This window comes from Paramormyrops kingsleyae, chromosome 1 (genome assembly GCF_048594095.1).
Source record: "Paramormyrops kingsleyae isolate MSU_618 chromosome 1, PKINGS_0.4, whole genome shotgun sequence".
NCBI classification, from domain to species: Eukaryota; Metazoa; Chordata; class Actinopteri; order Osteoglossiformes; family Mormyridae; genus Paramormyrops; species Paramormyrops kingsleyae.
This window is the reverse complement of record NC_132797.1, coordinates 74,974,915-74,996,906: the sequence shown is the minus strand read 5'-3', so window position 1 is coordinate 74,996,906 and position 21,992 is coordinate 74,974,915. Positions and strand designations below refer to the sequence as shown.

At 45.7% G+C, this 21,992-nt stretch overlaps 4 protein-coding genes across 8 annotated transcripts; 2 read left to right on the top strand and 2 right to left on the bottom strand.

The window, feature by feature from the left end:
• Positions 1–44: 44 nt before the first annotated feature.
• On the top strand, positions 45–5,762 carry LOC111838241 (PI-PLC X domain-containing protein 1-like). 2 transcript variants are annotated; one of them, XM_023801032.2, is made up of 7 exons: positions 45–896; positions 1,428–1,570; positions 2,022–2,164; positions 2,928–3,056; positions 3,330–3,485; positions 4,396–4,579; positions 4,842–5,762. In XM_023801032.2, the coding sequence occupies exons 2-7, from the start codon at positions 1,444–1,446 to the stop codon at positions 5,081–5,083; spliced, it is 981 nt and encodes a 326-aa protein (XP_023656800.1). In that variant the 5' UTR covers positions 45–896; positions 1,428–1,443; the 3' UTR covers positions 5,084–5,762. The 2 variants fall into 2 exon arrangements, with proteins under 2 accessions (XP_023656800.1, XP_072555405.1); XM_072699304.1 differs by having other exon boundaries at positions 45–1,245.
• Positions 5,118–9,702, top strand: LOC111838242 (PI-PLC X domain-containing protein 1-like). Of its 3 annotated transcripts, none has more exons than XM_023801037.2 (7): positions 5,118–6,028; positions 7,392–7,507; positions 7,754–7,887; positions 7,975–8,103; positions 8,203–8,358; positions 8,859–9,039; positions 9,369–9,702. In XM_023801037.2, exons 2-7 carry the CDS (start codon positions 7,393–7,395, stop codon positions 9,602–9,604), a joined length of 951 nt encoding a protein of 316 aa, XP_023656805.1. In that variant the 5' UTR covers positions 5,118–6,028; position 7,392; the 3' UTR covers positions 9,605–9,702. The 3 variants fall into 3 exon arrangements, with proteins under 3 accessions (XP_023656805.1, XP_023656803.1, XP_023656804.1); XM_023801035.2 differs by lacking the exon at positions 5,118–6,028 and adding an exon at positions 6,928–7,101; XM_023801036.2 differs by lacking the exon at positions 5,118–6,028 and having other exon boundaries at positions 7,124–7,507.
• A 50-nt stretch (positions 9,703–9,752) lies between these two features.
• Positions 9,753–16,131, bottom strand: gtpbp6 (GTP binding protein 6 (putative)). The gene is made up of 10 exons (XM_023801030.2): positions 14,527–16,131; positions 13,820–13,957; positions 13,611–13,681; positions 13,386–13,516; positions 13,065–13,135; positions 12,797–12,955; positions 12,303–12,511; positions 11,993–12,141; positions 11,730–11,882; positions 9,753–10,092 (listed from the first exon to the last, which is right to left on the bottom strand). Exons 1-10 carry the CDS (start codon positions 14,990–14,992, stop codon positions 9,966–9,968), a joined length of 1,674 nt encoding a protein of 557 aa, XP_023656798.2. The 5' UTR covers positions 14,993–16,131; the 3' UTR covers positions 9,753–9,965.
• A 98-nt stretch (positions 16,132–16,229) lies between these two features.
• Positions 16,230–21,869, bottom strand: nit2 (nitrilase family, member 2). Of its 2 annotated transcripts, XM_023801039.2 has the most exons (10): positions 21,759–21,869; positions 20,935–21,053; positions 20,591–20,711; positions 20,361–20,449; positions 20,135–20,228; positions 19,841–19,915; positions 19,400–19,478; positions 18,037–18,135; positions 17,757–17,812; positions 16,230–16,699 (listed from the first exon to the last, which is right to left on the bottom strand). In XM_023801039.2, the coding sequence occupies exons 1-10, from the start codon at positions 21,784–21,786 to the stop codon at positions 16,605–16,607; spliced, it is 855 nt and encodes a 284-aa protein (XP_023656807.1). In that variant the 5' UTR covers positions 21,787–21,869; the 3' UTR covers positions 16,230–16,604. The 2 variants fall into 2 exon arrangements, with proteins under 2 accessions (XP_023656807.1, XP_023656809.1); XM_023801041.2 differs by lacking the exon at positions 19,841–19,915.
• Positions 21,870–21,992: the final 123 nt, after the last annotated feature.

The window sequence follows — 21,992 nt, the reverse complement described above, 5'->3', positions numbered from 1 at the left end:
TCTTTCTCAGTGCCCTTTGCGGGTCTGGAAAACCATGGTGTTAAGCTGCACAAGTTGTCGCTTATTTTAAATGCCATGTTAAGTGCAGCATTGGCAGCCCTGAGCTGGACCCGGACCGCATTGGAGTAGTAGTGATATTTCAGGGGGATTTGCGAAAACTCCGTGTCAGGAGCTGCCTGTGGATTTTCCTGAGCTCTGCGTTTCTCCAGTTTGCTTTTCCGCACTTTTGCGCAAAGCGGAAAAGCGCGTTTCAGTGTTGCTGTCAATATGTTATTTCCTTAAAATTAATTCATACTGCATATCTAATGAGTCTGCGTATTTCCCGATTTTTGTTATGCATCCGACAAAAACAATGAATATGCAAAAAAAATATATATATATATATATGTCAAAAACATCTCTCTGGCTCTTTAAGTGGGCTGCTTGCTGTAGCATCTGCTGATGGTTTGTATGCGAATCCGCCTGCGCCGATCTCCCTGCGCCCCGGTCCGTCCGATTGGGTCGCGGCGAGGCGAAGCTCCAGCCCCTTCTCGCTAACGATGCTGCAGCCTGTCACACAGTAGCACATTAGGATGGCTGGATGCCGGGAAAAGTTCAAATTTCGCGTTTAATAATAAGGATCGCTGTTTCTGGCAAGCCAGTTTTAGGAGACCACATTTGCTCCAAATGCTGTTGTGGTTTCATCAGAAATTTTTAAAATAAGCCAGTTCCTCCGGACAGCGCCGATGGCATGCCGTCACTGCTTGTTTCGCTCGCACCTGACAGCCGCGGCATCTCCCAGATCGCCGGAGTGGGGCTGCGCCCCTGGCGCTCCCTTCTGCTGACCCCGGCGATCGAAAACCAGATAAGCGGGGACCCTGCGGGCGGAGTGCGGCCCCGTTACGTTGCTGCAGAGCGTAAGTACAATACGATCATTAATACGGCAAAGCCTGCGATGAACAGCGCCGTGGCAGCCTGCCTCGCTCGGACATGTGCCCGCTGGGCGTGTGCTGTAATTCTCACTCAATATGATTACCGTTAACATCGTTTTACAGAATTAACTTAAATGGGGATTTAATAATTGGATGACGTTTAGTGTGAAGCGGAAGGGTCACCGCATGGGCTCCTTTGGTCATTTCCCACCACATGTACTTCGTTTTGCTGCCGGTCTTTTTTTTTAGCCGGCCTCCTTTTATTTATTTATTTTTTATTGTCGCAAAAAGATCGTTATTTTGCGATCACATGGCTACTTTTGCTTACTGCAAAGTAAGCGCATATAATAATTACACTTCATATACACTTCATCCAAATTATTATTGTAATGTTATTAGTATTAATATAAGGCGATGAACATTTATTGCATAGCCGACTACAGTTCCGGTGCTATATGATCCAGATCGATTCTGAAGCCTTTTGACTGAAACCCTACGCTATATTTAAATATTTAGGGCTGCGCTGAAGAATATGTCGTTTATGGGAAGATCGACTTCAGACAGTATCGGGTCCCTAAGCGACCTCCCGGCGGACAGCTGGATGTCTCACCTGCCGTCTGCGCTGTGGGACATGCCTCTGTGCAACTTGGCTATCCCAGGTAACCGATTATACTACACAGCCTTCACATCCGCCCATGCAATTACAGTACTGGATTGTGGTTGAATAGATGGGCGTCTTCATTAATGGAGGTTCACGTCGCTTTCGGCGAGCAGAGATACCACAATAAGAAACTGTAAGATTGCCTTTATGGACGTTTTAGAGGCTGAAATGATATTGAAGGTATATGGGTTGCTCCCTTGTGTGCCGTGCCTTCATTGGGGAGAAACGCCTTAAGCCACGTGTAAAACCTGAGTGGTTGATTACTTAAATGTGCTAACAGTATTGACAATAAATTTCAGGATTTTGAAATGGGAGAAAATTTTACTGACTGTGAGGTAGTCTGTATGTACAATGATACGTAGGCTACACATTTGTTCGTGTGACTTCTGTCACTTTGAAAAAGCCTGTTTGATCTTCAACTTTTGGCAAAGCATGTCTCTGTTTTGTAGGTAGCCACAACACAATAACTTACTGTCTGGATAAAAACGACAGGTCTCCAGTCGACCTGGCACAGCCCGATGTTCTTCAGACGCTGGACAAGTACATGAAACCCCTGATTCGCCCATTTGTGTACAAGTGGGCGATGGCGCAGGTAGGGCCCGTGTGTCGTGTAATCAGTTACGCCATTAACGACGTCGAACTCGGTTCCAATCACTGCTAGTGTCTGTTGGATATTGTCAGCTAGATATAAAGAAGAAACTGTGCCAAGATGTAGCCACGGCAACCACACATCACTTAAAGAAAGCAGTAATTGTGTTTAAAAAAAAAAAAATTCAGCCACGGTCATACAGCAGGATTTAAATCAGCCGGGATGTTTTTCCGGGGGTCCTTCAGTGACAGCACCACCTAGGGGCTGCTTAGCTGCATACAGGTATTACATTACCCACAATGCCTCTGTCCTAGTACAGCAGGCACGGTGTGCTTCTGTGTTAGCTGGTCAAAGTGTTAACTGAAAGTGCTGCTTTCTGATTCCTTCAGAACCTCTGATTAGTAGGTAGGTGCTGGCGATTGTTGACTGACTGATAGAATTAGTATGGAAAAATGGATTCGGCAGAGCATTAGTAGCTGTGACCATGTTTTACTGAGAGCATACCTAGGGGAACAAACATTTTGGTGAGTGAGATTACTTTGAAGGGGTGAAAATACTGTAGATTCAGATAAAACCATACTCACTCTCATGTCGCAACTGATTCTTGGTTTGAAATGAAGAAATTAAAAAACCATTTAAATTACTGAAACTACAAAAAAAAAAAAAACTGAAAAAATGTTAATGAAAAAAATTCCAGGTAGTACCACAGGACATTGACCTTTAGGTGTAAAATACTCGGTACGTCTGTCCTTGTTGGCACCTTAAGGAAACCAGTGTGAAGGAGCAGCTGGATTGTGGGGTGAGATACTGTGACCTCAGGATCGCTCGGCGACCCAACGACAACTCAGCGCACCTGTACTTCTACCACGGCGTCTACACCACAGTGACTGTAGAGGTGATTGCAGATACATTTCTTAGACATTAATATAATGGGAATATAAGTATTTTTATTTCACAAGATGCATTCTAATACACTGTAATTAATTTGATACCAGAAATTATTTACCATAATTTAAAGTAACATTGGTGTAGCAGCTTTTAAAAAATATTTATTTTTTTGCCAGTAACATTGTTATAAGTTTTGATTACAGGAAATAAAAGTATCCCTTGCATTTCGTAAGCTTTGGCATGCGCTGCCCGATTAAGTCAGCATCTGCCTCTTCCTCAGGCTGTCCTGACGGAGATCAGAGAGTGGCTGGACATGCATCCCAGGGAGGTGGTTATCTTGTCCTTCAGTCACTTCCTGGAGCTCAACCTGGACTGTCACAACCTCCTGATTCAGACCATAAAAGATGTGTTTGTCTCAAAACTGTGCCCAAAAACGGTAGGAATAATCCGGAAGGTTCTGCTCCTGATTGTTCAGCATAAATTGAATAATCCTGTATATCCGTTCAGAGTGTTATTTGATGTTTTACTTGTTTGCTCCAGGGGAACTGAAGCCAGTCCAGCGATAACTGCAGCACATTCCCACATGCAGACAGATCGATGCATTTTGTGTATCTACATTAAAGGAACAGAAGTATTAGGACACTTGGCCATTACACCCACAGGAACATGTATGACATCACATCTAAATCCACAGGAATCAATATGGAGTTGGTTCCCCTGTTGGTCTCCCTGTTGCAGCTAAAATAGATGCCACACTTCTGGGCAAGAGCATTTGATATGCATACTAAGACAATTTGTACATTTCTATGCTTCCAACTTTGTGGGACCTGTTTGGGGAAGACCCTTTATGTTCCAGCATGACTGTGCCCCAGTGCACAAAGCAATGTCCTTAAAGACATTGTTAGGTGAGTTTGGTGTGGAAGAACTTGACTAGCCCTGACCTCAACCCCATCGAACATCTTTGGGATGAACGAGAATTGAGATTACAAGCCAGGTCTCCATGTGCAACATCAGTGCCTGACTTCACAAATGCTCTTTTGGAGGAATGGGCAAAAACTCCCCAGAGGAGTGGCAGCTGTTATAACTGCAATGGGGGGGCCAACTCCATATTGATGCCTATGGGTTCAGAATGGGACGCCATAAAGGTTCCCGTGAGTGTAATGACCAGGTGTCCCAATGTTCCAGTATATGAATGAACTGTTTTCCCTGCCTATTTCTGCCTATTAGATTAAAATAAAAAAATCTATCTCTGCACCTTCAGTAATCTCATGGTTGCCCGTGCAGGGAGACGGCCTCGGGCATTCATAACATACCTTCACAGTCAGTGACCAGCTTGTGTCCCACAGGAACCCATAACCCTGCGGAACCTCTGGCAGCTGGGTTACCAGGTGATCGTCTCCTACGAACACAACATTAAAAACATACACAACGAGCTCTGGTCCCACATCCCCTACTGGTGGGCCAACAAGTGCAAAGCAGAAGCTCTAATTGAGGAGTTTGAGAAGCGAAGGAAACAGCAGGGTCGCCCAGGTAGGGAGAAGTCCCTCACCCAACCTCACACACAATTACACCTTTCCAGTGTTCGGTGTTATATGATGGTGTAGCTGTAATACTCTGCACGATCATTTAGGCAGAGAATAGGGTGAACAATCTGCCCAGATCCAGAGAGGAGCCATGAATTTGGCATCTTCCCTGTGACGGTACATTGTTGAATATGCATAGGGGTTTATAGTCTTGTTAAAATGAACCGATTCACTGATTTAAGGTGGCCATGCATCTTCACTGCTGACAGGGGGCTTCTATGTAACCGGGATTAACCTCACTGAAGACTTGAAGTACATCTGCTCGCACCCTACTGAGTCCTTGAAGGACCTGGTGATGTCCACCTACCCGGTGCTGCTGGAGTGGGTCAAGGGCTTATGTCCTGGGTCCAATCCTGGCTCCATCAACATCATAGCGGGGGACTTTGTGAGTGAGAGTCACCTGGTGCCAACAGTGATCGCACTGAATGAGAAACTACTCAACTGGATTTAATGGCCAGGCTGTTCTGAATCATTCAATGTTTCCATGTGTCAATAAACATTTAGAGGTCAAATCCAAACAGGACACTTAAGATGCCCCAACAAAAGTCATGGGATAGATTGCAAATTAAAGGAAGGCCACGATCGACTTCCAGGGCGCAGTTTTCAAACACCCCCCACAATGAGATACATAGTCTGTGCTCAGTTATATGCTAATGGTGATAATTGGCTGTTCATAACTATAGGAATTCCATGACTTTTGATAGGGCTACAGAGCCACAGGACAAGGTCTTTCTGACAGATTTTACACAGGACACACATAAGATTAAATGTATGATAACGCATAAATGTGTTATGAGGCACAAATACATATTTATGAGGTGCTGCTGGGTGTCAGTAGTATGAGTCATAACCTTACTAAAGCATATTCTGAACAATACTAAGATTCTTCTTATTAACATACCTACAGGTAAAATACATTTAAGCATCCAACTAGCTAAAGAATATATACAAACTTAAAACTCGTGGAAAAATTGGTTAAATTTTGGCAGATATTTAGGTTATAAATCCTTGCATGAAAATACAGTCTTATCCTTGTAACAACACAGTAAATATCCACTGCATACTGTCTAGGTTAATAAAGCATGTCTAGTTTATAATTTAGTATATTCATTTCATATTCAAGTTACCTCCACAAATAATTTTAGGGTAAAGTATGATTGACCGCCATCTTTAATGGTCAGGACTAGGATATATATACACGTGACCCCTGACGTACTTGAATATACAGTAGTTCGGGTCTGAGGTGTTGAAAGGCCGTTTTTAGAACTACTGTCGATAAGTAGGTTTTTTAATGTTGTTATACTGCGCGGAGTATTTGCGGTCTGGTGATTTGGCGATGCTAGTGTGTGGGTCGTTAGAGTGGGCTGTTATTTTTCGGCGCCCTGAAATACTTAAGGTAAGCACATTTGCACTGGTCTCTCGTGCATACATTATTTTTATGATGTTCTGCTTATTTGATAGGATAATGAAAGCGTGCAATTAATAGTTTCTCAGATCATCCCAGGCTAACTATTAGTCCTACCTGACTAACTGCACATAAACAAATTACGTGTTTCTCAACCAAAAAACGAATTGCAATATAATTTTTCTAATTCTCTTGTGCGTACTGGATTGTATTTCAGCAACCTTCCGTAATTAATTGGGTCTATTTGAATAAAACATATCTGTAATGATAGTTTTTTTATTTTTAAGGAAGTATGTTTGTAGATGCATAAATAACATTTGCGTTTTGGTTCTTTAGTAATGTATTATAAAATGAATTCGTATTTAAATGGTTTTGTCTAAATCTATTAGACTAGACCAACCGAGGGTGGTGTCTATTTCATGCGTCTTAGGGTATGATACTGACAGTCCATCTAAGAGCCATACACATGAACACGCTCCCCCACTGGGGGTAATGCAAAGTCGTCAGTCAGCCTAAATGCATGTCTTTGGACGTCCGCGCGACGCAGGAAGAATCCGCGAGCTGCACACTGCCCTCTGAGCCGCTTCCGAAGCAATGTCTAAAAACACCCAGCACTGGAATTTTTTCGTTATTCACCCAACCTTACATTTTAACCATTTTGTTTATATTTATTGCAATGCTCTCTTAAAATAATTTATGTTTTAACTATAATAAATGCACTAAAGTCTTACGAATGATTACTGAATGGTTACGTATCACTATCGGCAGTGAATGTGCCTTTTTCTAGTGTTGCAATAAATCGCTTTTATTCTACCTGCTAATGAGTCCTGCAATGTGCAATTTTTTACCACCACCCCTCTCTCTCTCTCTCTCTCTCTCTCTCTCGTGTGAAGTAATGCAAAATACGCCGCCTTAATATAGACTATGTGACCGGACAATCCGAGGAAGCACATCACAGGCTTCTTTTACTATTACAAAAAAGTAAAACAAAGTGCATTTTTGAAATGTGGAACATGTAGACGGTCCCTAAGTTTGGTTTCTCTAATTGAATGCCAAAAGACACGGTAAGGGTTCTTTCATCTGAAATCGTATAAGAGAATTATTGATTTTACATCGTTGACACGGAAGCCGCCTAGATTATTATATTCACAACTTCCTGTAAATTTCCGCATTTGCATGTCGATGTGTAACGTATACAGTAGTTATAACTATATGCTTCGTGAATACCGGGTGTCTGTATTTTGTTCTTAGGAATTCCGTATTTAAAATCGCAATAAATGAAGTGAACCACGCCAAATACACACGGATCATTACCATCGGTGCTATTTGTTTGTTTGGTTGTTTGTTCTGATAGCATGGAGGGAACAAGATTAAAGGTGAACTTAGGAACCGAGTCGGACTGCGCAGACTGGATGTCCCAACTACCCGAAGGTCTATGGCATATTCCTCTGACCAGTCTTGCGATCCCAGGTTAGTAAAGGCGATGGGGATGCTGAGCTCGACCCTGTAACCAGACTGCGAATGAAGGGCGCTTCTGCGGATCTAGCTGGCGGCGGGGAGAGTGCGCTTCAGTCTTCTCATGTTAATTAACCGCGGACGGTCTTCCAGAAGTGATCAAGATAAAAGTTGCAAGCAAATGATCACATATCTGATTATTTTCTTTTGGTGATAGTAATAAGGACAAAAATTTCATGACAAAACATCCTTTTTGCGCAGGAAGTCACGATACTATGACATACTGCTTGGACCGCAGCTCTCCTCTGGTGTCGGAGCCCCCGATTCTGAGCGTGCTGGATTTTATCGTGCCGTGTATAACCCGCCCGTGTCTCTGTAAATGGGGGACCACGCAGGTATCCCGCTGCTGTTAGGGTTTACTGGTCAAACACACGTCCCTCGATCCCGCATGCTAACTGGAGCTGCTTACCCGGCTTTCGTAGGAACAGCAGGTGGCAGCCCAGCTCGACGGCGGTATACGATACTTAGACCTACGGATCGCACACAAGAGAGGCGACTACTCCTCTGCCTTTTACTTTGCTCATGGGATTTATACCCTCCTGACGGTGGAGGTGAGTAAGAAGGACGGACTGATTTTTATGCACCTTTAATTCATAGTAGATTAAATAATGATCAGTTGCTGATAAAGGCTGATTTCTTTTTCAAACCAGGACGCTCTCAGAGATATCGCTGCCTGGCTGAAATCTCACAGAAAGGAAGTGGTTATTCTTGCATGCTCCATGTTTGATGGTTTGAATGATGACCAGCACAAGCTATTGATTGGTTTAATCATTAACTTGTTCGGGGACAGAATCTGTCCTAACACGGTAAGTCATCATCTTAACTCTGGGTCAAGGTGTTTGTCACTTAATAGCTCTGATATCTCAACTGGCTGTTTCAGTTGTTCCAAATAATAGGTGCAAACGTTTAAGATTTCAAACATTTCTTGTAAAGTAGTAGTAGTGATGTAATTTGTTTAGTGTGGGGGACCGTTTTCAGAGTAGGCAGTGCTGTGTCTCGCGGCGTTGCTGGTTCAAGCTGGGTATTCCACCCACGTTTGCTCATCACTGGGCACTACAGTTGGTGTTTGGTGACAGATACTGTACTTCAGCTGTAAGCCAGGTGTCTTTGAAGCATTAGTGTCCTGCTTGATATCCCACCTAAAGTTTCCACCTTTGTGACTCTGAACGGATGACCAATTCTTGAAAACGGGTGGATCGTCTCCAGGAAACACTCATGAATACTATAAAAACAGATTTAAAACGCAGGGGACACAAAACCAACTGGGTTATTGAGGTGTCGGCTCTCTGTGTCGCTGTCGTTTCAGGTAAATCCTTCGCTGGGGATCATGTGGAAACTGGGCTATCAGGTCATAGTCTCTTATGATCATGAAGCAGGTTCCTCTTATGAAGAACTGTGGCATCAGATCCCCTACTGGTGGGCCAATGAGCTGGACCCTCAAAAAGTCATCGCATACCTGGAAGCCCAGAAGCGCTTTGGGAGGCCTGGTTAGTGACTTAATCCTACATGGAAAATGTATCATCTCCACTTCATTTGTATTTCAATTTTAAATATTTCACTTACTATAAGAAGTGTTACACTTTATTTCCATATTTAAAAGACTGAGATCCAGTGACCTACGACCGAAGGGTTGAGTACTGAAGCCTCAGATGTCGTCACACTCACTCAGTCTTGGTGCTGAGTGACGTCTATTTCGCTAACAATATCTGCGTTGTTGCTCTGTCTCTTTCACGTGGCCTGTTCCCTGAGCAGGTGACGCATGGGACTCTGTGCCCTCCAGCTGAGCAGTGTCCCGTCCTTTTTGTGTGTCTTGCAGATGGATTTTTTGTGGCCGGACTCAATCTCACAGAGAACGCCAGATATATTGTGACTCACCCCTGCCAGTCCATGAACAGCCTGACAATGAGGAATTACTCCGCCTTTTTGGAATGGGTGGCGACTCAGAGTCCCGGACCAAGGAGCACATGCCTGAATATCATCTGCGGAGACTTTGTCGTCGGAATTAAACATTTTGCCTCAGCGGTCATTGATCTCAATAAGAAGCTTTTGTAAAGCCCACTGTAACAATGCCTATCAGCAGCTATTCAGGCTTTTTTAATATATTTTTTCCTCTCCTCACTGAAATAAAATGCTTTATAAGTATTTTTATATGCAGCACTGCATAGTTATATATTTAAAGTATTAATTTGTAGAAATTGAAGGAGTTATATATATTTGTATTATTTATCCAAAACTGCATATCATAGACAGTGTCCCGGGGGGGGTGATAAAAATATAATACATGCAATAAACTTTCAGTTTAGAGCAACAGCATCACATTTCCATTTGTTAATTTCATTGAACCTCCTTTCCTTGATCATGTGACCCACACCATACTGGGGTGCAGGGGGGGGCACCGGCCATCATCACGCTCCTAATTAGTCAGGAAGAGCTTCCTATAGCGGCCGTAGGCGGCGGTGCTGATGATGACCTTCACGAGCGCCGACCCCTCCTCAGCCACGACGTCTACGTCTTGAACCGCGGCCTCCTTGTACAGCCAGCTGCGGGGATACAAGCGGACATGACTGAGACCCACGTCCTGAACCGCGGCCTCCTTGTACAGCCAGCTGCGGGGATGCAAGCGGACATGACTGAGACCCACGTCCTGAACCGCGGCCTCCTTGTACAGCCAGCTGCGGGGATGCAAGCGGACATGACTGAGACCCACGTCCTGAACCGCGGCCTCCTTGTACAGCCAGCTGCGGGGATGCAAGCGGACATGACTGAGACCCACGTCCTGAACCGCGGCCTCCTTGTACAGCCAGCTGCGGGGATGCAAGCGGACATGACTGAGACCCACGTCCTGAACCGCGGCCTCCTTGTACAGCCAGCTGCGGGGATGCAAGCGGACATGACTGAGACCCACGTCCTGAACCGCGGCCTCCTTGTACAGCCAGCTGCGGGGATGCAAGCGGACATGACTGAGACCCACGTCCTGAACCGCGGCCTCCTTGTACAGCCAGCTGCGGGGATGCAAGCGGACATGACTGAGACCCACGTCCTGAACCGCGGCCTCCTTGTACAGCCAGCTGCGGGGATGCAAGCGGACATGACTGAGACCCACGTCCTGAACCGCGGCCTCCTTGTACAGCCAGCTGCGGGGATGCAAGCGGACATGACTGAGACCCACGTCCTGAACCGCGGCCTCCTTGTACAGCCAGCTGCGGGGATGCAAGCGGACATGACTGAGACCCACGTCCTGAACCGCGGCCTCCTTGTACAGCCAGCTGCGGGGATGCAAGCGGACATGACTGAGACCCACGTCCTGAACCGCGGCCTCCTTGTACAGCCAGCTGCGGGGATGCAAGCGGACATGACTGAAACCCACCAAAAGTGGGACAAAGGCTTTACCTCTTACCACAAGCCCAGATTGTTTGGCCTGAACTCTGCTTAGCGCACACGCTAGGGCTGGGCTCTGTGTGATATGAATCCTGATGTTGCATGTTATGCGCACACGATTCTCACATCGCAAGCACCATGACTGGACTGAATCAGGCCTTTTCATACCTTCATACTGTCTTGATATTATATCGCAAGCATGGGGGGGGTTAAGTTTCACTAAAATATTTTTATTCGGTCATAGGAAGCGAAACGTAGCAAGCTTTGCAATTTTAGTGACTGTTCCTTTTCGGATTATCTAGTAGGCCTATATGTCAAATAATTGGTTTATAGTTTACCGCTGATGCTTCTGCATGAGCTCTGCATGTGTTCTATGAGACAACCGCTCATTTTCACGCTTGCTGTTTACGTCGGTCAAAGACGCGTTTGTGAGAAATTTAACAGAATGAGTGGGGAGCAGAAAAGTGAGCAACGGCTGGTCAACAAGCCATTTGCTTTTCACTATATGGAAACATTTTGGATTTTACAGAGATGATATTGAGAAAAAGCGATTTGTTGGCCAGTTCACTGCCATGCCACCAGCTTATTTGACGGCTCTGTTGGAAGATAAGTTATATTTGTCTATTGTTTACTTTGGGTAAGTTTGAACTCTTTATTTGTTTGATAAATATCACAGTATTTATCGGAAAAAATTCATACCGTGATTCTTGACAATTTTTAAATATCATGTAGCCCCAGCACAAACCCATTTTGTGTCACGTGATACACGTTGTTGAGTCCAAACTTAGGAACTACTTGCCTTAACTGGGGGCTGCTGAGGTCCACATTGAGGGTCAGAACTTGTCTGCCGGTTGCCTTCATCACCGCTGTTTCTATTGCACCCTTCAGCTCCTGCAAGCCCTGTTCTTTCAGAGCCGATATCGCAATGGCGTCCTGCTCTGTGGGCTGGTAACTGAAGACAGCAAAAGACATAATGCACCTCTAAGCACTGGAGGTACGGTCTTTCAGCGTGGCAGAGCTGCTACACTCGCGGCATGGGCAACATCTGGAGCACCTTCCTACCTGTCAACCAGGTCTATCTTGTTGTGCACCTCCACGATGGAGTTCATCAAACGCTCAGGTACCTGCAGGTTCTTCAAGACGTTCAGCACGTTCACTTTCTGGTTCAGGGTCTCGGGGTGACTGATGTCTCTGACGTGAACTATAAGGTCCTGGAAGAAGACATCTCTAGTGAAATTCTGAGGAAATCCAAGTCAAGTACAACATTACATGGGAGGTCATGGGTCACGTCTCCTAGGATCAACCATGAATGACGACGTGTAAAGTTACAGAATAAAACTGGTGATGGAGGAAATGGGGGGGGGGGATCTACCGAGTGGGACACGTCCTCCAGGGTGGCAGAGAAGGAGTCGATGAGCTGGTGGGGCAGCTGGGACAGGAAGCCGATGGTGTCTACAAAGAGGACCGGCATGCGGCTGGGCAGCTGGCCGCCATGTACAGTCACATCCAGGGTGGCAAAGAGCTGGTCTCGGGGCTGCAGACCTCTGTCTCCCGTCAGGGCTTTGATCAGAGTGGTCTTTCCTGAAAGGGAGATATCGCAGTGTGAATTTAATAAGGACACAATCAGCACAGTCACTGATCGAGGCCATATTTTAGGTGTAATTAACATGACTGAACTAATTTACAACAAGCAGTCCCAAACTGTCCAATCCATGTTCTTACCCATAGCTGCTGTTTCTACCAATTGTTGTGAATTAATTATGAGACATAAGACAAATATAGACTCCACAGCCCTTGGTATAAAGGGTTATTAGAACATAAAGTGGGGGCACTGGGGGGGGGCCAAGCGCAGCCCCCGTGTCTCACCGCAGTTAGTGTAGCCGATGACGGAGACGACGGGGAAATCTCGGCTCTTGCGCTGGGAGCGCAGCAGGTGCCGTTTTTTCCGCAGCTTCTCTAGCGCAGAGCGGATCTTCATCTCCCGCTCCCTCAGCAGCCGCTGTTGCACCTCCAGGAACGTCTCACCTTGTTGGGGAGGGGGGTGTGCGTGTGTGTGTGTGCGGGCAAGATTAATCATTACACTGCTTCCTGGCGCCCCGCTGAGAGGTCAAAAAAAAGCGGCGACAATCTCCACCTGATCCCATGATGTATCTAGAGCCACCTCCCTGCTGGTCCAAGTTTGACAGCTCGTCTTTCAGGCGCGACCTACCAAAGGCATGGCGCGCTATTATTAACCAAACAATTCAACAGAAATCATTTAGGCAGCCTGGCCACTAGATGGCGGTAGGACTTGAACAACCACAATAAAAAAGAAAAACTGATTAATGAACAGGGGTATTACAAATCTCAGTAAATGCAAAGCAAACCTAGACGTTTCAGTCTATAACCCTAAACTGTGTGACAGTACTAACTGCCCTCAGATATACATGAGCAGAGCTGGGGGCCTCGTGATTACCTGAGGAGGGGGATTTCAGCAAGAGAGATCTGTAGCTTAGCCTCCTTCGTGCGGGCGTTGCAGCGGAAGATGTGGAGGACAACAGAGTACCTGTCAAAGACCTTCAGGCCCCAGGTCTCCTCCAGCTCCCGCTGAGAGAGAGCACACATGCAGAAGATAACAGGCTGCCTTCAGAGATCAGGCCACAGGTGTGACGGGGAGCAGACTAGCCAAGCACCAGCTTACCTCTGACAGAGGGCTCAGCCGTTCTACGTTCATAAACACTGCAGTGATCTGTGGCAGTCGTTTGATCCTTTCTGAAAGCAAAACCGAAACAGCTGTACCATTTGTGGCTCTGCGGGTTATAGCCCTACCTGGAAGGGCACACATTAAAATGATGAGGCAGCAGCGTGAGCGGCGTAGGCTTTCGGCAAAGTTCACAGAGGCTTCCACACCTGTAAGACTTTTGAAATTCCCCTTGCCAAAGATAGTCCTCTTCTCAGGGGTCTTTGTGGAGAGTATGATCTTGTCCACAACTGTCCAGTTCTGCAGGGTGTTCACCAACCCCACCGCCTCCGCCATCATGAGATCAGCTTCCAAACAGATATGATGTCATCTTAGTTATACAAAATCTCAATCACATTTCCATTGTTTTCTGCTTAAATGTAGCAATAAATTGATCATTTACCATACAGGGCTCCAGATGGTTACTAAAATGGTCTATACGACTAGATTTTTTATTTTGCCACTAGTTTCGCCTCTCACAATCCAAGAATTTTTTTTAATAAAAACTAAAATGAGAAGAAAAGTGGCAGATTTTAATTATGTGCAGACATGGAATCTCACAAAGGTGGGATGGACTTCTGCGAGATCTCGCAATCTTTTCCGTCACTAATTATAACTCGACTGTATCCGTTTAAGGTACAAATGGGAGAATTTATTCATGGACTATTAAGTATAAACCTAAACGATACAGACATGTATTAAGACAATGCAGAATACAATAGTAGGCAGGTCAGGTAGCTCAGATAGAAAGTAAAGGCAGTGTGAGGTAGACCGGAGACAAAATGTGCCATGTAAGTATTTTTTATTTATTTCACGTTTGGCATGTGATGGAGATTATGGCTCCTAAAGTTTTTTTTTTTTTTGCAATAAGTATTACCTGTAGTGAGCTGTGGCTTCTTACTGCCCCACTTGACATCCGGGTGCACGATGACGATCCTGTGATCATCAGAGCCAACTCTGGTGGGGACCTGCTGCAGGAAGAGCTCCTCCACCTCGCTGTCATCCAGGACGTCCTCCCCAAAGTCCTCATTGTCTTCCCCTATAGTACTTTCATCGGGAATGGTTTTCTTACTCTTCAGTTGGCTCGGGGTGGTGGAAAAAGAACGGATATGTCTTTGGCTGAAGCTCACACGCGCCGTGTAGACCTGCGACCCGGTGACGGGTGCCGTGTAATGCAGTCTCAATGCATCCGCGCAACATCTTGCCTCGTTGCATTTGGGAAAAATCCGTAATAAACGACTTTTCCAAAAAGGATGCAGTCCAGGACACCTGTAATATCTCCTTTTCGTGAAGAATTTCAGAGTACTTGTATTTATCATGCAGTACTTCCAAATAAGTTCCATGGCACTCGATAACTTACAGGATACATACCCATAACCCGCCTTGCGAGTTTACGAAAATAACATCATGAAAGAAACATGAGACAGATAAATCCGGACTAGGAGTAAACGCTGCCACCTTGCCTGCAGTAGCACTTAGATTTTGTCAGGAATAACAGCACATTTACTGCGTTACAGCCCCGTAACGCCGCAGCAAGTTAAACATGGCCGACCGGTTTCGACGATTTCCGTAGACAGTCGAAGGTTTCCGAAGATGCGCATGTTCTGTGCTCCCACAAGAGGTCCCCCTTTCGCACAGGACTGTTGTTGTGTCCATAGATATCTGGTTGTGTCTGGCTGGTGATCTGCTTGGGTCACGTGTAGGGCAGTTACCCCGATGGCTACACCTCCCACTAGGACCCTTTCAGCTCTGGCCTATTAATAATTTCATATCAACAACTGGCTAAATCTCGCTTCTCCCTTAGTTTCCTCTACGCCAGGTTAATGAGGCGGCCTCCTGGGATGCTTTTCCAGCTGTCCTGAAGGAGGTCCCACATATATGCTGAGCTCTCATTGGCTGCTTTTCCTTCCCTCTCTGGTCAAACTCCTCCAAAACCTTTTTCTATTGGGTTGAGGACAGGTGGCTGTATCATGTGACGCGACATTATCTCTCCTTTGTAGGCGGCTTGGGGTGTCCAAGCTTTTGACTGGTACTGTACATCTAACACTGATCATTTTTTAAAACATGTGGCATCACTGTTAGTATTGTCATGGCAAAGGATTTTTAAATTATGTTTCATTGTCTTGCTTATACTAATTTAAGAAGCACTTGTTTCCAAGCATATTAAATCACTAGCAGAGTTGTGCAATTTAAAAACAGTAAAATTTTAAATAATCAATTTAATTAGTGTGCATGAGTCATTTGTTAACATGCTATACAAAATGCAATAACACTGCCTGTTAAGAAGATTAATCATTTCCACTATTTAGGATTTAATGTGTATCTTATCTTCATACTCATATGAGAGTTAGAACACTTGTCTCTCTCTGTGTAAACAGCCTCAATAAACAATACATTTTATTCATTACTTCCATCATTTTAAGTGTATGTGGGGGGGCTCGGGGGGGGGGTACTAACCACTATACTAAAGGGGGGGGGGAACTAACCACTATACGAAAGGGGGGGGGGGACTAACCACTATACGAAAGAGGAACTGGAAAACTGCCACTAATTTGAATTTTACTTGACACAAAGAACAAATTGTGAAATCCACTTTATTCTTACATTGAGTGAAACGTCTATCAGTAACAGACACACCACCAATAATGTCATAAATTAGCAGTTATCTCTTTAAAAATGACATATGCTACTTTCAAAATAACATGATTCTCATGTGACCTTCTGATCTGGATCTGGCAGTAATTGCTTCAGTAGAAAATATATTTAAATCTAAATACAAACCAGATAGAGAGTGATGAGGTTATGGACCCTGGTCCACCTCCATACCCACTAGCTGTAGAATATAACCTTCTTCAGTGCTCTCCACCCACAGAAGACATCATGGTGTGTGTCTGCTGGTATCTCTGGTGCCAGTCACCACCTCTGCTGGGGCATGTTCGAGCCAGCCAGTGCCAGCTAGCTCTCCGGCACAGCGTTCACACTGTATAGGTCTCCCCGCCGCTGGGTGGAGATGGGGATCTGCTGACGCACCTCCGCCAGGTACTGCAGGTCTGGGGAGGGAGGGGGGGGCGTATGATGCGGGGTGAAAGCGCTGGTGGTACTGAGGCAGACAGCCCCCAGCCAGTAATGCGATAGCTGTGTAATATAAGGGTCTCTGCTCCCTTAAGACCAGGTCATATTTCACTCTCCCGCGTGCGTTTTCAGTTGCGGACGAGGGCCAGTAATGTAAATTTTATCATCAGGGATTGGCTGCCGATGACTGCGGTCGGTGCGTGTGCAGCCCAGATTTTTACATCTAGCGGACATCTTGCGCGTCTGTGCGTGTCGACTGTGAATGTGCAAGATAACTGACTAGTTACTTCCAGTAGGTGGCAGCACCAACTTTCACAGATCAGTCAACAACTAAAAGGTAAAGGAAGAATAGTTGTTGTAATGGTCATGGTGAGCAGCCGAATGTCTAGTTTGTCATACTGTCCAGACATTATACCGGGGTATATGATATTTTGAAAAGCAACACTATTCTGGTATTTTGAAATCTTGGCAATAAAATTCACCAAGCAGCAGTGGGCCTGACCAATTTTGTCGTAAGGATTACAAAATCCCACAGTACACATTATTACTGTAATACTGGCCAAGCCTTCATTGATAACGTTAAAACTGTTCATAAAAGTTTACCCGTTTCACTGCATCGCTTGTATTTGTGCTGGTTGCGGTACACCTGCCCGCTCCTGGTCTGGTGGAATATCACTGCTGTATGCAGCACCGTCCGCGACCATCTGCATCCGCAGTCAAATGTAGCATGAACACAATCTGGCGCACACGACCGTGCGCAGCCTGCAAGCGCACGCGGAAAGGTGAAGTATGAAATGGCATTTAGGAGTCAGCCATGATCATACAGGTCTCTCTCTGGTCTGAGTCCCGTCACTGATTTTTTTGCCACGTTCCTTTCATAAGTTAGGAGCCAAAGACTGAGACCAGCAACAATCTGAAGTGATGATCCCTAGCCAGTTCATTTTGAAGCCGTCAAAAAAGGAACAGTGGGCCATCGGGAGAATTTATGTATAAATACCCAATATCGCTATGGAAACTCTGAGCAGCGGTACTCACCGATGTCGGCGTAGACCACAGTCTCCTCCACTCCAGCTTTCGTAATCACCTCTCCCCTACCATCACACGCAGAGCAGTTACCCCTCAGCAAACAGACCTCACCATATGTCCAGGACAAAAGCGTGTCTGCTTTTGGGGACTGGGTTAAACTTTCTGCTAAAAACATCCATGGACTGCAGAGCGTAGTGAAGCACCGTGTCAGAAAACACTAACGGCCACACAATCTGCCTGCCTCATTACAGTCCTACAATCCGCACAGGGAGGCAGAAGGATCACTGACCAAGGGCTGACGACCGTGCTGTGGCCCCAGGCCACGTAGGAAGCTGCTTCGTCTCTGGCTGGAGAGGCTGTCGCCACATACACCTGGTTATCGACCGCCCTGATGAAGAGGCAGGAAATCAGTGACAAGGCACAAATAAGAAAAGACAAGACTTCATCTCAGGGGGAAATTCTTTTAATGAAAAACAGTCTCCCTGTCGAGGAATCAAACCCTGGTCTCCCAAGTCCAGACCAAGATTTTGTTTCAGCCAACCTGTTCAGTACTACGTGACTGTGAATATTTATCCCAGGGGTAGGGACAGGACTGGAGTGGGAGTTGAGAACCACTGTTTTATTATTGGCTGATTGAAAGGTCATCCCAAACACCTGCACCGGCACTCCATGGTGAAAGGTCATCCCAAACACCTGCACCGGCACTCCATGGTGAAAGGTCATCCCAAACACCTGCACCGGCACTCCATGGTGAAAGGTCATCCCAAACACCTGCACCGGCACTCCATGGTGAAAGGTCATCCCAAACACCTGCATCGGCACTCCATGGTGAAAGGTCATCCCAAACACCTGCATCGGCACTCCATGGTGAAAGGTCATCCCAAACACCTGCACCGGCACTCCATGGTGAAAGGTCATCCCAAACACCTGCACTAGCACTCCATGGTGAAAGGTTATCCCAAACACCTGCACCAGTACCAGCACTCCATGGAACAGGCTCCCCACCCCTTGTTTTATACTCAAAAACAAACAAAATCAAAATCTTGGTCTGGACTTTTACTCTCTGTACCTGAATTACCCACCTCTGCCCATCTGACAGACAGAAATACTAACAACTACACTAAAGCTGGATTGGTTTTGCCATTATGACATAATATGACACGTAATCACCATTTCGGCACACCACCTATGCAGGGCCCTGGAGGAGGTCTTTGTTTGTTCTGGTCCCACACTGTCCATGATTGGCTGACATAAACGTTACGCGGCCGGGTTGGTCAACAGGACTAATTCTGCAGTTACCAACATGCTTTGCACTGCACCAAACTTTAAATAGTAAATTAATATGTATATTCCGGTATTTCTTTTAATAGTAAATGTCATAACCACAATACGTTTATTTGCACTCTGCTGCATCAAAAAAAAGGACATTTGCACCCTCTAGGATTCTGGCGTGACACAGAACAAACAAGGTGGCGGCATCATTTTAAGTATGTGACAGATTGTTCTCACCAACGTGTTGGATTTTGTTTTGTCAGGATGTCGTTTGACGCATACAGGCACTTCAACAAGGAGCTACCTAGAGGTCTAGAGGTCCCTGTGCAACAAGTCTGACTAAACAAGGCTTCACTATGGGGGTGCTGGTGATCACTCACCTCCCCCTCTGCAGGAGCTCCCAGTGGGCCGGGCCAGTGGTCATGTTGAAGGCTCCTGGGTAAACCAGCAGCTGGCACCCTGCAGAGGAGAGAGCAGAAATGAACCTCCCACCAGAATGAGGCTATTCAACACTGCCATCATACACCGACGTACTCAGAATCAACAGACACTGTCAGGAGAAACACACACCTCTGTATATATGGCTCGCTGTAAGCTCAGCTACCACCGGGTCCTTGCAACATATTGATTTAACGGTTTAATTTAAAGGAGAAACAACGTCAGGGTCTGATAAACATGCAAGCTGGGCCCACCTGAGACGTTGCCCTTTTGAGTTTCAGGCCAGGTGGCAGCCTGGTAAGACATGGGAAGGGGCCGGCAAGCGTAATGCTGTGCTGGGAGCTGGAATGAGGTGGAAACCAGTGAGTGATATGGTTCCTTACCTCTTTTGGCATAGATCTGGGCCAGTTCAGCAAACCGCATGTCGTAGCAGATCCCAACGCCTACCTTACAGAAGGCTTCAAAGGACAGAGAAACGAGAGGGCTGAGAAACATGCAACGGGCTAAAACAGTTCTACGTGCGGCCAGCAGGGTGAGTAGTAGTTAAAGAGCAGAATCTTTCATGCAGACACTGCTAGTCTGAGTCCTGTGAAGTACACAGTTGTTGTGATGTCACGCGGTGCCTAACAGCTTAAGGTGGAGCTTAGGGGTGAAGTGAGGAGCGTGGTGGAACTTACGTGTCTCAAAGACTGACAAACTGCTGCCTGGACTAAGTGTCTCCGATTCCTGGAAGCGGATTTTCCCGGGTACGTCGATGTCAAAGAGATGGATCTTTAGGGGAAAATGGGGGCTTATTCTAACACAGTGAATGAAAGCACAGCATTTCTGCTGTATGTGCAAGTGACAAGACCGGCCAGGGGGCAGGGGGGCGAACTTTGATTATCCACCAAGATGGTGCCCAACCTTCCTGTGTTTCAGCAGCATGGAACCATCTGGCCCAAAGATAGGACAGGTGTTGTACAGCTTTCCCCCATCCTCTTCTGGAATGGACCCTGGAATGGGCACGAAAAACACCTCAATCATCCAATCCAACACCAAACACATCTACATACATGATGTAACTGGACATAACTGCAGAATTTAAGCGTAAAAGTTGACTAGTTGAACACAGAGCTGGTAGGCAAGGTCTTTACCTCCAACCAAGTAGACGCCGTTCTCTTTGGCCGCCTGTGATAGAGCCTGTGTTGACTCCCCGGGGATCTTCTCAGCATATTCGGGGAAAAACTTGGTCCCATAAGGGGAGTTAAAGCACTCCTGTAGGCAGCAAATCACAGAGGGGAAGACAAGCCATCTGATTCATTAATAACACAGATAGTTCAACAGATCTGACTGGACTGTGCTGCTGTTTGATGCTATGTTGTATGTTGTTATGCTAGGTTAACCGCTAAACAAGTGACAATGCTTATTGTGCAATAACACCAGTTCTGGGATGAAATTCTATATATCTTTCTCTATACTGTGGGTTAATGATACTTACAGGCAGAACGACGACTTTTGCACCCTGACCCGCTGCTTCTTTCACCAGCTCCTGTGCTCTCCTCAGATTGTCTGCCTTCACTTTCGTAACATTGAGCTGCACCACAGCCAGACGGAACTCTGCACCATGGAGCAGACCGGTCACTTAATAACTACCGACCTCCAGTTGTTCTTCTGCCTTACTGCTTTAGTTATCCAAGTCCACCTAGTGATAGAACTTTGCCGTTTTGGACCAAGCCAAACTGAACTCCTAGCAGTGACCACTCAGAGACCAATATAAAAACGATATTTAAGCGTTTGTGTGCGGAAAACACTTATATTGTATTTAACGTATATATTTAGCTGTCACTTTTGTCCAAAGTGACATACGAGAGAGGCAAACAGCAGGTAGCAAACAACACATACATGCTGTCAAGGAGTCAACTAGGCGTAATTGCGGCTAGGCTGAGCTACAATAAAGTACGATTAACCATAGAGAAACAGTAGCCCTCAAAGTGAAGATCAGGCCAATGATCGCACCGCGGTAATGATCAGGCCGTCGTCTTGTGTTGCTGTCTGATACGGAGCGCATGTTCGTGTATAGCGGGATACCGTGTTACCCGATGGAAATGCCAGTTGCAGAATTTATAAACCCTCAACAAACAAAAAAATCACTAACAAAGTCAAATTATTCCATAGCCTTCATGTATCACTAATACTTTTAGTATCAATTCCTAAAATCTATATATATCGCGAGTAAACACTTGTCCGTATAAGTACGTAATATGGCACTTCAGAAAACGCACGCATTATGTTCAAATGTGAAATCAGACGTTCAATACTTACTAGACATTGCCTTAACCAAGTTAGACATAACTCATCTGCCTCTCCGCAAAGAACGCAGTAACTGAGTAAAGACAGCGGCTCTCCGTTTCCGGGGGCCACCTGGAGGCCAAATATTCAAAATAAAAGTCCTCACATGTACCAGGGAAAACTACAAGAACCTATTAATAAATGACTTTTTTTGTCAGAAAATGGAACAGTAACCAGTAACTGGATGACAGCTGCAGAGACATCAGC

Coding starts and splice junctions, on each gene's coding strand:
- gtpbp6 (XM_023801030.2), bottom strand. CDS start 14,992: ATGGAACTTATTTGGAAGTACTGCATGATAAATACAAGTACTCTGAAA. Junction 12,956..13,064: donor TAGATACATCATGGGATCAG/GTGGAGATTGTC, acceptor CTCCCCAACAAG/GTGAGACGTTCCTGGAGGTG. Junction 12,512..12,796: donor CATCGGCTACACTAACTGCG/GTGAGACACGGG, acceptor TCTCCCTTTCAG/GAAAGACCACTCTGATCAAA.
- nit2 (XM_023801039.2), bottom strand. CDS start 21,786: ATGTCTAACTTGGTTAAGGCAATGTCTA. Junction 20,229..20,360: donor TGCTGCTGAAACACAGGAAG/GTTGGGCACCAT, acceptor TTTCCCCTAAAG/ATCCATCTCTTTGACATCGA. Junction 18,136..19,399: donor GAGCTCCTGCAGAGGGGGAG/GTGAGTGATCAC, acceptor CCTCTTCATCAG/GGCGGTCGATAACCAGGTGT.
- LOC111838241 (XM_023801032.2), top strand. CDS start 1,444: ATGTCGTTTATGGGAAGATCGACTTCAGACAGTATCGGGTCCCTAAGC. Junction 1,571..2,021: donor GTGCAACTTGGCTATCCCAG/GTAACCGATTAT, acceptor TCTGTTTTGTAG/GTAGCCACAACACAATAACT. Junction 4,580..4,841: donor GAAACAGCAGGGTCGCCCAG/GTAGGGAGAAGT, acceptor CACTGCTGACAG/GGGGCTTCTATGTAACCGGG.
- LOC111838242 (XM_023801037.2), top strand. CDS start 7,393: ATGGAGGGAACAAGATTAAAGGTGAACTTAGGAACCGAGTCGGACTGC. Junction 7,508..7,753: donor GACCAGTCTTGCGATCCCAG/GTTAGTAAAGGC, acceptor CTTTTTGCGCAG/GAAGTCACGATACTATGACA. Junction 9,040..9,368: donor GAAGCGCTTTGGGAGGCCTG/GTTAGTGACTTA, acceptor TGTGTCTTGCAG/ATGGATTTTTTGTGGCCGGA.